A 17,340-nucleotide genomic window follows, 5' to 3' on the forward strand; every position below is an offset into this window, starting at 1 on the left:
GATCTAGTGTGTTATTTGTCAGGCTGGTGGGGACCTCAGTCTCTCTGGGGGTCTCTATCCAAGATACTTTACAATTACATCTTACCTGATTTAAAAACTCCAAGGAAGTCTCTGGGCCATGATGCCCACTTCTCCTGTAGTTTCTCAATGCTTTTAAATTCCTGTCTTCATATCACTATGCTCAAAGCCTCCAACCTAATTATTTTCTTTTTTCTCTGCCCTCTCCAACAAAACTTGTTCTTTAAAACTACTTCTCTATAACTTTTCAACATGTCACTCGGCTCCCTGTCCCTCTGCCCTGGTGAGGCCGCATCTGGAGCACTGTGTCCAGTTCTGGGCTCCTCAGATCAAGAAGGACAGGGAACTGCTGGAGAGGGTAAAGCAGAGGACTATAAAGATAATTAGGGGCCTGGAGCATCTCTCTTATGAGGAAAGGCTGAGGGACTTGGGTCTTTTTAGTCTGGACAAGAGAAGACTGAAGGGGGTTCTGATCAACGCCTATAAATACTTAAAGGGTGGGTGTCAAGAGGAAAGGGCCAGTCTTTTTTCAGTGGTGCCCAGTGACAGGACAAGAGGTAATAGGCACAAGGCATAAGAAGTTCCATCTAAACACGAGGAGGAACTTCTTTTCTTTGAGGGTGGCAGAGCACTGGAACAGGCTGCCCAGAGAGGTGGTGGAGTCTCCGTCGCTGGAAATATTCAAAACCCGCCTGGACACGTTGCTGTGAAATCTGCTCTGGGTGGACCTGCTTTGGCAGGGGGGTTGGACTAGATGATCTCCAGAGGTCCCTTCCAACCCCGTATCATTCTGTGATTCTGTGATTCCCAAACCCTGAAACTTCTCCCTGCCCTCCAGAATTTCTATTTTATAGATAATTAACTTCTGATTATTCCTACTTTGAACAACATATCTCAGAATTGTTGATGTTTTGAGTCTCTTACAGTTGAATTTACCCAGAATTTTTGCTAAACCTTTTCCACAATTTGTGTGTGCTTTCTTCTGAGAGTAACCAGATTTCAAAAAAACCAAACAACTTTTGGGCTTTTTTATGCTTGAATTAATGCAGATGTGTTTGGAAGTGTTTGGGGGTGTGTGTGTATGTTTGTTTTTTAATGGAATCGATAATTAAGATAAAATCAACCATAGTACAGTAGATTGGAAAGATACCCAGTCAACAAGGAGAATATTAGCTGAATCTTCTGGTAAACAACAGTCGCAGCTGAATCTAAGCCTAAGATCCACTCTATGGGTAAATGAGGTAGGCTTTAGCTCTTCCACAAAAACATACTCAACAATTCAGAATTCTTGATTTGAACTAGTTGTCTACGCTTCCTTTTCAATTAGCGGGGAGAAAACGAGAATTCTACAGTACTAGTCACGGGATTTATTTTACTTGTCTACCTTAGGACTTCTGGAACTAGGTTACATGAATCCCTCCCAGAGAGACTAATAAGTTACGATTTTTGCCAAGTCCTGTGGGAATCACTACCAAGACTTTCATTGACCTCCTTTTCTGCAACAGAACAGAAATACTGTACCACAGCTATTTAAAAGATCGCTTTTTAAAGTGGCTGCATTAACCTCCTATGCAATGAATCTCTTTCCCATCTCCCCTAGGAAAATTTATAGCTGACTATAAAAGCCTCAATATTTCTTACTCTTGTCAAGGAATGATGAGTGATTTGGCAAATATAAACTCGTCAATATAATAGCTCCATTAAGGCTGAAGGATCTGTGAGGGTCTACTGCTACCACATTAGGATATGCAATGAAATTTTGATTCAAGTGTTTGTATTAAGATTTTGTCTGCATTTATGGCATCTTGGGATAACAACAACAAAAATAAAAAGGCTTTTGTCCATTTGCCCTAAACAAGATGCAAGAGAGCACAGTAAGAAAGAAAGGAAAGGTGAAAGGGAACATGACAGGCCACTAAAATTACTCACAAGTTATAAAACCTGAAAGAAATAATAATTTAGAAGGGCCCAAGGAGTTGTAAAGAAAGTAACAATCTTAACCACCCAAAACGTGGACTTGAATAGTGGGGCAGCACTCAAAGGGCGTAAGGGACTCCTTGGGCTTGTGTTACTTAAACCAGGGCTAGAACAAATCCCTTCAACTTCCACAGGCAGCCGAGCAAACTGTTTGCAAAGCCAGTAATTAATTCCATCTACTGCCTCCTATCCTTCATGGATCACGGTACAAAAAGAAGGTGGCAGGCAAAACTCATTTTTAAGAGGTTGAAAGTATGCACCCAAAATACGTATTTTAAACTAGTATTATGTGAAAAAGCTGTTCCTTTAGAAGAGGGGGCCTATAAGCCTTACCCAACTTGGTTAGCTCCAAGGCATTCTCTTGTCATAGTGAAGAGGAGGACAGGTATGGATTTAAATTACATGTTCTGAGGGAAACATAGGCTTGTGACTGATTAAATAAGATTAGTTTTCTTCAAAGTTAGGGGTTTTTTTTTCTTTTATAATGTATATAATTATTATAGATGTTTAAATACTTCATATAGCACCCCATGTTCCACAGCAAGAAGTCCCCAGAGAAGGACCTAGTGTCACTATGCAGTGCTGAGCTCTAGGGACAGCAGATGGACACAATCAGGTTATATCTGGGTAACACGTGGAAAATTGAAATATAAGACAAAAATGTGAGCCAAGATATGGCCTCACGTAGTTGAAAAACAATTTAACATAAGCAAAGAGAAGTATGAAAATTGAGATTTGATTTATTTCCTTATGTTTATCCACAGTACTTCTATTTTTATCTTCTTTTCACATAATTCTTTAATTTTTAGTTCCATACTTCTTAAGACACTTGATTATCTTAAAGGATGACTAAAATGGTATCTTTTGTTCAGATGGTCTTGTATGTTCCTGATCTCAAAAAACTCAATCCCAAACCTCTTTTACTCCCCAGTGACATCTCTAATTAGTGCAAGATGCTTTATCATATACCCAAACCACATATTCAAATATTAAATGCCCTCATAAATGGGAGAAGGGACATTCTTAATGGTTGTTGGTGCGTTTTTACATAGCGTTAAGTAAAACAATCCACAGCTAATTCTGACTTGTCTTTTTCTGGAACTGCCAAGTCTCAGGAGTGCTTTCACACGTAAATCTGAAAAATGGGGTTTGGTTACCTTGGGGCATTAAGACAGATAAGCATTACCTTAAAACAATATTGAATGTGAAATAATAGACTTGTCTCTTTTGTTACATTGATTTTTTTTCTGAATAAACATTTCTGATTGGCTAGAAATTAACTTCATTTAAACAACTTCTATGTTTGTTTTTTCTTTGTGATGCAGGCTGTCTACTACCCTCACAGTTATGAGAGACAAGATTTAAAAGGAACTTGCACGAAGTTGGCCCTTTATATTTTTTAACCTCTGCTATGAATACAATGCCTTGAGACTCTATGGACTTCATATTTTATGTAAGAAATACTGTAAAACAATTCCAGAGCCCCAGACTTCAGCCTTCTTTCTTACTACGTATTCACATGGCTATATTCAAAAGCCAAACTGCTGTGTTTGGACAACAAAATTATACTGACATTGTAACAATACCAAACCACGTTTCGTTAAAACAAATGTTTTCCATTCTTGCTTTGACACAATAAATTAGATTTTTTCACTAACATGAGATGTGAAAAATGGGGAGGGGGAATCAAGTAGTGAATCAAAAGTAAGATTAGTATATGATAATGAAACCTTCCCAGAAGTGGATGGTCTGTAAAAAAAAACCACGTCTGGATGTAAACTGGTTTTGTAGGTGCTAAGCACCGCAATGGACCATAAAAGGGAGAGGAAAAGTAAAGGCCACCTAGAGAAAACAATCTTTTCCTCTCCATAGCTTCAAATTGTTTTTTTTTTTCCTTAATTTATTAGAACTGGACAGAAAACTTTAGAAACATAACGTCATTATTTAGCAGAAATATTATTAGAAACATCACTTGACTGGCTTTGTGGTAGTCTCAAATACCCTCCTTGTAAAAAAAAAAAAATCACATAAAAGTTGCACTGTATTTGTTTCATTCTGCCACATGCCAAGCAGATGAAGGAAATTAATGCTGAGACACAAACACTCTCAGCCACTGCTTTTCCCAGGCTTGCTCCCTCTGGGAGGCGTGAGCCCAGCACATGACTCCTTCCAGGGGTTCCTCCAAAGCCACAAGCCACACCCAACGGCCATGATTTTTCTGCACTTAAAAAAAGCTGTATTAGGTAAGACACTTTTGTTCTTAAGGAGGAACCCAATTTTCCAGATTTGGATATTATTAAAATCTCAAGCGAAAAGCAGGATCTCAGGCGGGCAAGAGATTTCACCAAAGCACTTCCAAATGCCACAGGCAAAGGGAAAAGCTCCGTAATGGCCTGACCACTTATGGAGAGCATTCTGCAATAACATGACAGCAGAGTATTCACCATTGGATGATCTCGGTAATTTGGGCCTCCCAGTGTGCCACGGACTCCTTTTTATCAGCCAGGTCTCTCATCTCTTCTTCCAGCTGCCGGTTGTTCATACTCAGCCTCTCAAACATGGTGGTGAGCTGAAGGAGAATTTAAACAATGTGTTAAAGGTAGAAGCTGACGTGAATCCAGCTCTGAGCAGACTCAAAGCCACGTGTTCCCCTCTCCCACACCACGCATCTGCTTCAAAAATTGCTACTACTCATCACAATAAACACCATGTAACAAATAAAAGCCAGAATCTCTTCTCATATATGACCTTAGCTGTACTGAAAGGCCATTTTTAAGGACCAGAACTACATTTTTACTCTAATAAATTAGTTAATTTTGTGAGAATTACTCTCCACATGCCTCTGTAACGCTTAGAAGGTTTCTGCTTTGCACCCTATAGGTGTGGGATTGTTCTATATAGGAAAAACTACATTAAAAGAACAACAGAAGGGCACAAAAATTGTTATAGCTCAGATAAAAATGCAGATCCTCTCTCCTGTTTCGTAACCATGGAGAATGAGAGGCTTAACAAATACAGAGGCGAGTCAGTCTCGAGATTCTCCAGGTGTCTCACATCCCCCTATTTTTCATTTTACTTACTTGCAGACAAGGAAATTGAAATTAAATGCACATCTGTAAGTACAATACATTATACATAGCAATTAACCTCCCTCGCATTCACACGGCTGTCACTCATACAGGCACATTCGGCAAGACAAAAGCCCCAGCCAACCTGAGCTGGTACCAGGAAATAAACCCTCATTATGGTCAATAATTATTCAGAAAGCCAAACTGGAATTACAGATTAGATAGACTTTACAGGAAGGCCAGCTCAGAACAAATCTTGTGTGAAAGGCTTCTTCTAGTACTGAAATACATTAACGACTCAAAATGATGAAAAAAATACCAGTTTTAAATCTATTCTGTTTTTTACTCCTAATATGGGTACTCTGCTCCACATTTATCACCAAAATGGGCTTATGATTTAAAAATGCCTATTTACTAAGTGTCATTTGACAAGAAAAATACAAATCTAACCAAATTAAAAAAAAAAAAAGGAGACCGAGCAGAAAAACTATCAAAGTGACTTAGTCCTTGGACTAAGCTTACATATAGGCATATACAGTATGAGTCTTATGTGGTATGAAAATATACTTTAATTTGAACACTGAAATGCAAACATGCTTACTTTGAAGAACACTGTACTTTCATCATATTTCTAGAAAATTTAATGCATTACAAAAAGAATAGACAAGTTTAGCAAGACATGGCTAATCCACAATGAACTCGAATAACCTGTCAAAATGAACAATAAAGAGATAATCTAAATGCACGAAACATAATTATTCCTTGCTCAGCACACTTCAATTAATATGCTTTATCATTTGTATTTTTTTAATATCTCAAAGTAACACTTAATCTCAATGGGTGGGAGGGATCCTGCTATTTCACAGTAATTGACATGCAAATATACTCTAAGTAATCACATCATTAACTATGTATTTTTATATTTGGGACATACAATGAAATAATCTTTTTTTTTTGCTTGAGGTATTGTCTAAAATTAATCTTACCAAACTGTGAGACCATCTAACCCAATTCCTACACATAAAGGCATATATATATGTGCACGCACTCTCAAGTTCAGATACATGTAGACACTCCCTATTCAAATCAAATATCAATCACCACTTTTGGTGTAATATTAATTTCTGCTGTCAATTAAGAGTTACTAATAGCCAATATAGCTCTATATTGCCCATTTTGTACATAGCATACAATGGCTGTAAACTCAAGACTCAACAAATCAGCACTTACCTTATCGAGTTCATTTGAAAGCTTTTTGTTTTCCTCCGTTAGCAGAAGCTTTTCTCGTTCATACTTCTGTTTGAACTCCGTTTCAAATTCCTCTCTTTCACTTTGGCTAAGAAATAAAATGAAGCAGAGCTATACATTTTCCTACTCATCCCACTATCCACTTAAATACATAAAGACCAATGCACAGACTTTTGAATTTTATCATTACACAATGATCTCTCCTTCAGTATGGAATTAATAGAGCTCCGCTGAGCTAACGTTTATCGATCCACTTACATGTCTCTTATTCTTTAGATGAATCCTTCAAACACTGAGCAGTTGTAATTCTGCAGAACCAAAGGGTGTGTCAATATTCCAAGACATTAAGGGTAAATTCTCAGCTCACAGAAACATTATTTTAACTTAGACATTTCCACAATTGCAAGATTGTACTTACTATCAGATAACCTACTAATATCACCAAATTCTAGAGTAGGTTTGGACCATTCCTCCTGAGAAAAAGTTTCACAGTAGCTGTTTCACGCAACCTTTCCCTTCTCCTGTGGGTGTCACCCCATAGAGGAGAACCCCTGCCTGATTCTGCTTAACTTCAGCTTCGATCTTGCACAATGAATACGAGAACATGGAAATAAATGAAGCTGCTGGATCCTCTGTTTGCCAAAAAACATTGCAATTTGCCCAAAGTGGTGCACAGCAATGTTTTAGACATATAACTCCCACTTCACATCCGCTCTTTTTGAGACTTTTGAGACTATATTTGTGTGTTGTATTCACCATTTCACCAATTGTTCAGGTAACTGCCACAAAGCTCATCAGTTAGTTGATGGAACTATACTATAAATGCCACAGATAAATATCCATTCAGCAAATACCACTGTCTAGCCTTAAAAAGTTTGAAAAAGTGCTCAGTATAAAAGGTTAACTCTCTCCAGGGGAAACCTCGTTTGGAGCATCGCAAATTTTTTCCTGAATACCGCTCAGAATTTTACATTGTGCAGCTGAGGAATTACATCCTTGCCTCTTTTCCTGAGATGCAGAACAACTCTGCCAAATCGAGAGAACACCCTTAAAAGATGAGGAGTGTCAGTGGTTACAGTGCACCCAGTTAAGAGTAACGCTGGTTTGAATTTCCTACTCCTAATTTGAAATTCATTTAGCGCTTCAACCACCCTTTGAAATCCAGTACAGCATGTTAGACTCATGGTGAAATTCTACGTTGCCAGGCATCCTTTGAAACATAACACTACATCCTTCGTGAAGTAACATACTATCGTTAGTGTTTAAAAGCCGAGTTTGAAATTCTCCACTGCTCCTTTTCAGTATCAACAGCTTCCACGCGTGTGATGAGCAGCTTAGGGAAAAGGCAGGAAGAGATTAAAGCACTGGCCCTCAGGGGAATTAACAACAGGTCCTGCTTCTGTTTGCAAGGCACAGATTCAAAGCTAATTTCTCAGACTGTAGACCAAACTAATTTATAATTATTTCTTTCATTTAGATTTTATGGTTTTATGGTTTCATTTAGGGTTTTTCATTCTGTATTTATCTAAAATTTGTTCTTTTAAGGCTCAAAGCAGCCATAAATGGTGGTGGATTAAGGAAGCTTTGGATTGGCAAAAGAGCCCAACATATTTGTAGGTTTTGGTATTTTACATTCTTAATTCAACTAGTGATTGTCATTATCCCACTAAGTCAGATTGCTGTAGTATAATACAGAAACAAAGAAGTTTAAAATTTAAACAGAGTAGAAGGTGGGTATAATCCATCCTACCCAAACATCAACTCAGCAAACCAGAACTGTGACAGACTCCCCAGACGTACCTTGGACAGCCAGGAAGATCAAAATAACACATTTGCTTTGAAGCCTGGCATCCTCCTCTCCCATCAAGCTTTTTCTCTCATCTAAAATTTAGCTATGTATCCGCTCTTTGAGTTTAAAAAATCATACATGATCCAGCTTTCTTTTTATCAGTAAAATAACTGTAGCAAACCACATGCAAGCAATGTGAAATACAGCTTTATAGTATCACTTTGTCACTCCAGCTCTTTATTTCGGCTGTACAAAGTGGAGAGATATTTTATCTTACTGCTTTGAAATCGAGAAAAGTAGACCTGAAACAAACACCAGCCCCCTGGCTTCTTTATATCACACAATTTAAAAACAACAAACACTGTTTTAGAAAGCTCTCTGCTTTATAAATCTATCATTAAATGACAGGTTTAAACAAAATTCTACAAACATGACTTACGCAGTTTCTTACACCTTCTTCTGAAATATTTTATAGTGACAATTCCAAGAAGTGGAATATTGTGCTACACAGATCACTGGCCTGATACTATGTTCCTACGTTCCCAAATTTAATAGCATGCAGTTTATCAGACTTTAGCAAAGGGCAATCATTTTGTACAGAAAGGAAGTTTCTCTCCCTTGAAGATTTATGCTGTTGAAATAGCCAAAGTATGAAAGCTTAAATTTGAAGGAAACAAAGAAAAAATACCTATTTTTAAAAATGAAACAGAAACCACCAACATCTAAGTTATATTAAAAAGTACACAGAGATTTTGACCAAGCTCTTGTTCACTCTATACTATAGCCCTTATGAAGTAATGCAACTGCAGCCTCTTATCAGAACCTTTTTAATACGCGCTAAAGATTATTTTTAGACTACTAAAATTTTTTTCCCAAACTGTATACGCACACTTCAACCCCACGCCCAGCCCAAGCCTATTGTTGAAATAATTCCACTTATTTCAGCATAAAGCCTCCAGGTGCTTCCTTTTCGCCACTTCCATTGAACACCTCTGTACTGGCAGACTCACAAAAAGCTTTGCCTGATTACAAAGGCTTAAAATAAGATGTGTAAGCAGAAACACCCCCAAAAAATCCATGTTCTCTTAAAGAAAAACTACCAAATACTGAGAATTGAGCAGCAACAGCAATTGTCCCATTCCTAATATTTAAGCTTCACTTCTCAACCTCTGAACCACTACAGAAGTCAATTTGTAGCACACCCTGAAGAGTGGACTTTGGTATTTCTTTGGAGTCCTAAGATTTGCATGAGATTCTGCAGATCTGTTTAACAAAACCCAGTTAAGATAAGGTCTTCATTAATCACTCCTCATGTGCTTGGACACATCATACGCTGCTGAAGCCCTTCCTATTAAGGGCCAAGCACTGGATTCTGGTTACGTGGCACGCTTCTGTTCACGCTTCAAAATGTTCTCTTACACCAACACTTGAAATTCAGAGATATGGAACCCAGGGTTATGTCAGTGCTCATTTTAGGTTTGCATCCGGTTCTTTTATTATTTCTAGAGAGAAACTAGACTGAAACGTTTCTGAACTAGCCAGCAGGTAGCAGATCAGCATTGTTAGGCCGTTTGTTATTTCACTAGATGGACATTTAGTTAGAACTTTTGCCATTGTACAACACTAGAACGGTTCTGTTAAAACTCAGAAGTTTTTTGTTCTGGTCAGTGTTTGGAGCCATGAGCTTTAGCAACAGTTTAACCTGCAGGAAGAGGTATTAATGATTCTTTATTGAATACTCCTCCTTTTGAGACACTACTGGACTGACATGCCATTAAAGGAGTATCATACTACCACCTTTACATATAACAGGACAGCATAGCCTTTTGTGCATTTATAACTCAGCAAGACCATGAAGTTGTGGGGCAAGGAAAACATGCTGCTGATGCAAGTTTTATCTCTCAACCTAGAACAAAGCAGCAAATTACTGCGATTCTATGTTGAGCCTATGAATAGCTATATTCTAGGGAGAAACAGTTCATCCACTGCATTCTAAGCTGCATGACCTACTTCCCCTGCTGGAAACAATTTACCGGAGAAAAAGTGTTTCCACCTCTATTTGCATAAGCTTTTTTTGAAAAAATTCTTTATTTTATTTATGACTTCTCTATAAGGACTTGCTACACTTTGGCTAAGTTTCAGTAGGAACTTCACCATGGTTTTTCTAATATGCCATCTTACTACAGCAGCAAAAAGAAGCATCTTTGCTAGGGTCTCTAAAGGCATTCTGAATTCTTTATGAATGAAAATGAATCCATTCAATTTACGACCATTTCCAATACTACCCTATCCAGCAGAAGAAACTTTTTTTTATTGATTAATGCCTCAAGGAACATTCCCAAGGCCAGTTACAACCTCCACCATGCGGGAGAGAAAAAAGCAGGTCTCTGACAAATGACCATGTCAGAGGAGATAAAGCGGCTTATGGCTACAGTAGCCTGATGACTGATGTTAATACTGGATGGAACCCTGTGTGGATTAGCCTTAGTCCGCATTAGGTGACTGTTTCTGCTCTGGCAGAAATGGAAGTAATAATTGATTTCTAACACAGTTTTGCATGAAATGACGAAAATACCAAACAGAAAAAAAAAATGTCAAAAACCCCCTACTTTAAACTGCAACATAAGCTTCAGGGGTTGACTTACCCGGAGTTGCAAGTGTGCAACTCAAGTTACGTACGTCAGCGTGGTCAGCCCGTGCAGGAATTCTGGTGCAGGAATCATCTGTTTCAGTACAGGGTTGTGGATTTTTTTTTCTGTCATATTTTTAAAGGTGACTATTTTCAACCCTGGCATTAGCTCAGCCAAAATGCACCTGCTTGCACTACAGCTACAGAAGTGAGACTACGCTTGGAAACATAGGGGAGACTTCAAAAGAGATTTTGAGCTTAAAGGTAAATTCCATACAATACTCACTTTTCTCTTCTGGTTTTCTCTAACTTGTCTTTCAAAATCATGATCTCCTTCTTGAGGGCAAGCTGCTGGCTCTCTGCATCCCGTAGCTCTTTCTTCAGACTTTTTATTTCATTAGCATGCATTATTTCACGTTTAGATAGTTCCTCTTCATAGAAAACACTTTTCTTTTCCAGGTCTGCCTTTAATTTAGTGATCTCTTGCTGGTGTTCTATACTGCTTACCCCAGGTGAGCGACCAACCTGTTTTTGCTAAAATAAACAGCCTCAAGTTAGCACTCAAGAATGCTGAAGACTATTCTTAGTAACAGTTCGATATTCGTAAGTCTACATTTAGAAAATATCCCATTACAGACTTGAGTTAAAACACATCTATCTCAACATTTATGAAAATTTGTTTGAGCATCAATCCGAACTGCATTCTTTCTCATTTTGTGTAAATGCAGTAACAGTTTTCAAGCCATTTAAAATTTGATCATCACTTTAAGTATCTCTGGCCACAATTCTGATTTCCCTTACAATGCAGTCAGAAAGTGACCAAAGAATTAGGAGATTTTAATGCTCCCACTCACATGGTTGCCAGCAACAAGTTCAAGTGACTTTCAGGAACAGAGAACAAGGACTATGATCCACAGTCAATATATTTTAAAGCATAAATAATTGTGGAAAAGCTATACCAAGACAAGAAGAGACTTAACTGAAGGCTAAAATCCAGCTACAGAACACTGTATGGATTGCATCAATCTATTTTACTCAAACTGACCATTTACATCGTAGCGAATTAATAGGAAAAAGAAGCTTTAAACAGTAAAGAGTAAATTACTTCAATTTTTGCAGCTGCATAGCTCTCTTACTGAGGTCTTCTGGCATTTCAATAGCTTTTACACACTACTTCAGGACACATACACATTTGCACCAAGTGCTGCACTCACTAAACTCAATGTCCTGCCATGACATAGAGGAGGAGCAAGGTCAGGTTCAAAATGAGATAGTGGCATGACACACACTGAAATCCGAGTGTGGAAATGCTTTTAAATGTAAACACGTGTATAACTTGGCTTGGATTTTTTTCTGGTTTTTTTTTTTTTTTTTTTTTTAAATATGTAATTAAAGGTAGTCTAAGGAAAGGAAATTACTTAATGAAAACCTTTTCTTTTGAAAGAGTGCAGGTAACTGGAAAACCTACTTCCTTACGGTGACTGTCTCACACCTTCAGGAGGCTTTAAGATATTTTGTTAATTATCCCTCTGTTTTTACCAAGAGATATTAAAATCCTCTCAGTTACCCTTAATTAAACATGGCTTGGGGTAATTTTCTTTTGCTGATGTATGACTAGACTTTAAGAGTTAAATGCCATTGTAGAACATGCAGATGAGCTGAATGTCCACCATGAGAAATTCTCTGAGAAAGCTGAGCTGAGCTGTGCTGTGGGTGTCACCAGGACACTGCAAAGCCCCCTAAATGTATGAGCCAGTATGTGCTGCTACTGCATTGTTTTCTTCAACTCATCCAAACAACCACTTGTTTTGATCCAAGAGTAAAATCCTGCCCTTATGATGCAGCATGGTAAATTGGAGAAAGAAGATGCCATCCTAACAGGAGAAGGTTTGGAGAAAGAAAGATTAAAAAAGAAAGGAAGTATAGGTATTTTCTTTCACGTGCAGGCAGTTAACTATTGAACTTGTTTGTTATGGCCCAATGTGCCCAATCGCCTACATATATATGGCAACAGAGCACATAAAAAATTTAGGCTTTGCAACATCATCTATCAGGTATGTAAAATGTTTTAATGGTATTTCATATTTTTTCCCCACAATGAAAAGATATTATTAAGGCCCTAAGACAGCGCAGTAAAAGAGAGAGCTGGATGGTACAGTACAGTGGCTTACAGAACTAGAGTAATATCATAAACAGAGAATACATTTTGAATTGATGTAAGCACAAATTCCAAATCGATGTTTTCATACGTGCCTGTTTCAAGTGGACAACTGGTGCAACAGAGACACAATGCATCTCCTGGCACATGGATAGTTAGATGCCGTAACTACACTGGAAATCTTCCCTCTGTCTCCCTCTCATGCACACACACAGACACACACAAAAACCCAAATAAAAAACCTCCACACAGCAGTTCCTTCATTAGGCAGGTATGAAGCTGAATAGTCCAAACTGAGAGCAGTCTTGTCAATATTACTGTATGTATTGACATGTATATCACCTATTATGGTTACATAGTATACAAGTTTCGCACTTGAAGACAAGAAGAATAACCATTAAACACTGCAATAATAGAGCAGGTGGCATGGGAAAACTTGCTATTTAAGTAACATAATCCTAAATGAATGTACCATTAAAAAATCTTGAGGATTTCTGGCCTGTCTTTAATGAGATTAGCCTTTTGTTGCAAGTGCTATTTTGTATTCCTTCCAGGCTTGTATCTTGCCCTTTGTAGATGGTAATAATAATTTGCCTTGGTTAAGAATATGAAGAATGTTAGGATTCTCATGCTAATATCCCGAAGTTTTATGGTATAAATATTTGGCAAATGCAACATATTAAGAAAGATGCCATCTCCCTTATTACAATCCCATTAATTATCACTTATGTGGATTACCACAATTTAATAATTTGCTGTTGCTCAGGTAGGAACAAGAGAGTTGAGAATTTCATTTCTATAGGCAACTATATATTTAACATGCAGAATTTAGTCTACATTAGCTTGAAATGAACTTACAAAAGAATAAACAAAAAAATAAATCAGCCGTACAAATTAGCACAAAAAATTGTGTAGTTGACCCAAACCAGACCCACCCAATACACATTTTCTGTATGTGCAATTCAATCCAGAAACAGAATTTTGGCTGTCTGAAAGCTCACCTAAGACTTTATAACTAAGTTGACTGAAGTAAACAGCAAGTGTTAAGATCTTATAGCACACCTATGACATGCTTTAAAATCTACCAATTAATACATCTACCTATAGGTGAAGGACAGAAAGAGAGCAGTAGTCAATATAATATTGCTCTGACGAAAGTGAAAGCCCTCCTCTTCTGTTGTTCCATATAGCTCTATTTCTCAACATTAATGGAAGCTTGATTAGAATGAGAAACTTACTGCACGTGACAACTGGTTTCTTTTGGTACCTTCCTCCAACATGTGGTTCAAGTCATTAACTTCTTCCCTTACTTATCCGGGACACTTTCACTACTCCTACCATTCCAGTATTGTGTTTGGCTCCACTGAAGAACAACATTGCGAGATGCCTTACTGGGTGAGACCAGCGTCTTCCCTAAAGCAGTGGCCTTTTGGGGACAGCACCTTTTTTGTGGTCCATTCCCCTTGGAATACAACAACAGTTGGACTAAAGGTGTTAGAGAGTACCTCTCCACACAGTCGGAGGATGTGGTGTTCATCAATTTGTCTAATCCCTAGATTAGTCTAATCTGATACTGTCAAAACCACAAACTCCTGTTTGTGGCAATGAGTTCTAGGAATTCATTCCCTATTCTGTGAGAAGTATTGTATTAAATGCATGTCCTGTTTGCCTCATCAGTGCCCCAGGGTATGGTAAACAGCCATTTCCATTCGCCTTAGCCACTACCTTCCTGATTTGGTAAACCTTAAATGTAATTTCCCCTCAGCTTCTTCCTGCCCAAATTTAAGAGTGACGTCCAAACAGACGTTTTCATACATGCCTATTTCAAGTGAGACACAACCCATCACCTGGAATGTAGGCAGATAGATGCTGTTTGATGCACCCCAGGATGGGGTTTGCCTTCTTGGCTGCCAGGGCACACTGAGGACTCATACCGAGTCTGGTTTTTTTGAAAATCCAAATACATGACATCCACTGGGTCTCCTTTATCCATGCACTTACTGACAAGCTTCGCAGAACCCCAGCAGGTGAGTGCTGCAGGACTTGGCTGGACAGAAGGCACACTGCCCCCTTCCTATCCTTTGCAAAGTACTCTCTAAATTCTCTTTATTTAGCCTTCAACATCCTGGTTACACTTAACCTGCCATCATTTATGGGCTTTTCTGTTCTCCTCATTCAGAGAAACTTTCCTTTTTCTTTAAATATTGACCTTTCCTCTATGATAACCTCCTGAACTTAACTAAGGAGCTATGCAGAGCTTTTACTGAATGGATAATGCAGTATCGCAACAACAGCACGTGATCCAAAATGTGCTTATTGTGCTGTGAAATATGACTCAGAAAGCTACGATTCCAATTTCCTCTTCTGATAAACTTGCCCTGTTGTTATAAATCAGCGTATCATTTATTCTCAAAAGTTCTCCAATAAATTCTTCTCGCTTCTTAAACTGTCTTACAAACACTTTGCTGATGGTGAAGATTCATGAAGGCAGAAGAAACACATCTTAATTTTTAGATAACAACCTGAATTCACACCAGCAGAAGCTATATAAATTAAAATTTCATATTGAGTGGATGTCTTTATCTTCATTTACCAAAGGAAGGTAAAATAAAAGCCTCTCTCCATTATCTATCAACAATCCTTGTCAACAGGAGAGGTACCAGATGACTGGAGGGTGGCCAACGGGACACCCATCTACAAGAAGGGCCGGAAGGAGGATCCGGGAAACTGTAGGCCTGTCAGCCTGACCTCGGTACCGGGAAAGATCATGGAGAGGATCATCTTGAGTGAGCTCTCATGGCAGTGCAGGGCAGCCAAAGGATCAGGGCCAGCCAGCATGGGTTTATGAAAGGGAGGTCCTGCTTAACCAACTTGATCTCTTCCTATGACCATGTGACCCGCCTTCTCGATGCAGGGAAGGCTGTGGACGTTGTCTGCCTGGACTTTGGCAAGGCCTTTGACACCGTCCCCCACAGCGTTCTCCTGGAGAAGCTGGCGAATCATGGCATAGACAAGTGTACTCTTCACTGAGTAAAAAAACTGGCTGGATGGCCGTGCCCAGAGAGTTGTGATTAATGGGGTGAAATCCAGTTGGCGGCCGGTCACCAGTGGTGTCCCTCAGGGCTCAGTTTTGGAGCTGGTCTTGTTTAATATCTTTACTGATGATCTAGATAAGGGGATTGAGTGCACCCTCAGCAAGTTTGCAGATGACACCAAACTAGGTTGGAGTGTTGATCTGCTTGAGGGTCAGAAGGCTCTACAGAGGGATCTGGACAGGTTGGATCAATGGGCCAAGGCCAATGGGATGAGGTTTAATAAGGCCAAGTGCCGGGTCCTGCATTTTGGTCACAACAACCCCAGGCAACGCTACAGGCTTGGGAAAGAGTGGCTGGAAAGCTGCCCAGCAGAAAAGGACCTAGAGGTGTTGGTGGACAGCTGGCTTAACATGAGCCAGCAGTGTGCTCAGGTGGCCAAGAAAGCCAACGGCATCCTGGCCTGTATCAGGAATAGCGTGGCCAGCAGGAGTAGGGAAGTGATCGTGCCTCTGTACTCGGCACTGGTGAGGCCTCACCTCGAGTGCTGTGTTCAGTTCTGGGCCCCTTGCTACAGGAAGGACATTGAGCTGCTGGAGCGTGTCCAGAGGAGAGCCACCAAGCTGGTGAGGGGTCTAGAGAACAAGTCGTATGAGGAGAGGCTGAGGGAACTGGGCATGTTTAGTTTGGAGAAGAGGAGGCTGAGCGGGGACCTCATTGCCCTCTACAACTACCTGAAAGGAGGTTGTAGAGAGGTGGGCGTTGGCCTCTTCTCCCAAGCGAATAACGACAGGACCAGAGGAAATGGTCTGAAGTTGCAGCAGGGGAGGTTTAGATCAGATATTAGGAAGAATTACTTTACTGAGAGAGTGGTGAGGCACTGGAATAGCCTGCCCATGGAGGTGGTGGAGTTGCCATCCCTGGAGGTATTTAAGAAACGTGTAGACAAGGCACTTCAGGGCATGCTCTAGTGCCCGAGATAGTTGGTTTGCGTCTGTTTGTGGGTGGGTGTAGTGTTGATCTCAAAGGTCCCTCCCAACCATGAAGATTCTGTGATTCTGTGAAAAGAATGTTTGCAAAGAAGCCCCAAATTTTCTGTGCAGTGACTGGCATGTTGTCAAATGTCCCACAGAATTCTAATAAAAACCCTCCTGTTATTAATGCAAATTAAGACCAGAATAGGCCTAATCTGACATTTTGCACAAAAACTTTAGAATTATCCTACTGGACAAAACACTGGGAAGAGGATTTTGCTGTAAATGAACAGCAATCCTCACGTGGAAATGAAAAACCCTCTCATTCAATTTTTGAGAAAGTCTAATTTCTTCAGAGCACTGTATAAAATGCTAAATTGTAGAATTGAAATGACAGTGATCATTCTTGGCTTGCTTCAGTTTCTGCTCCTTAAAACACATACGTGT

The 17,340-nt window shown here is 39.3% G+C and overlaps 1 protein-coding gene across 6 annotated transcripts in view; it reads right to left on the bottom strand.

The window, feature by feature from the left end:
• CDC42BPA (CDC42 binding protein kinase alpha) overlaps positions 1 to 17,340 on the bottom strand; it is a 180,204-nt gene that overhangs the window by 46,791 nt on the left and 116,073 nt on the right. For all 6 annotated transcript variants that reach the window (XM_074167929.1, XM_074167928.1, XM_074167925.1 and 3 more), the window contains exons 15-17: positions 11,016 to 11,263; positions 6,294 to 6,399; positions 4,440 to 4,564 (exon numbers count right to left, since the gene is read on the bottom strand). In XM_074167929.1, coding sequence (XP_074024030.1) covers positions 4,440 to 4,564; positions 6,294 to 6,399; positions 11,016 to 11,263 — 479 coding nt within the window. The remainder of the gene's footprint in view (positions 1 to 4,439; positions 4,565 to 6,293; positions 6,400 to 11,015; positions 11,264 to 17,340) is intronic.

This window comes from Numenius arquata, chromosome 2 (assembly GCF_964106895.1).
Source record: "Numenius arquata chromosome 2, bNumArq3.hap1.1, whole genome shotgun sequence".
NCBI lineage: Eukaryota > Metazoa > Chordata > Aves > Charadriiformes > Scolopacidae > Numenius > Numenius arquata.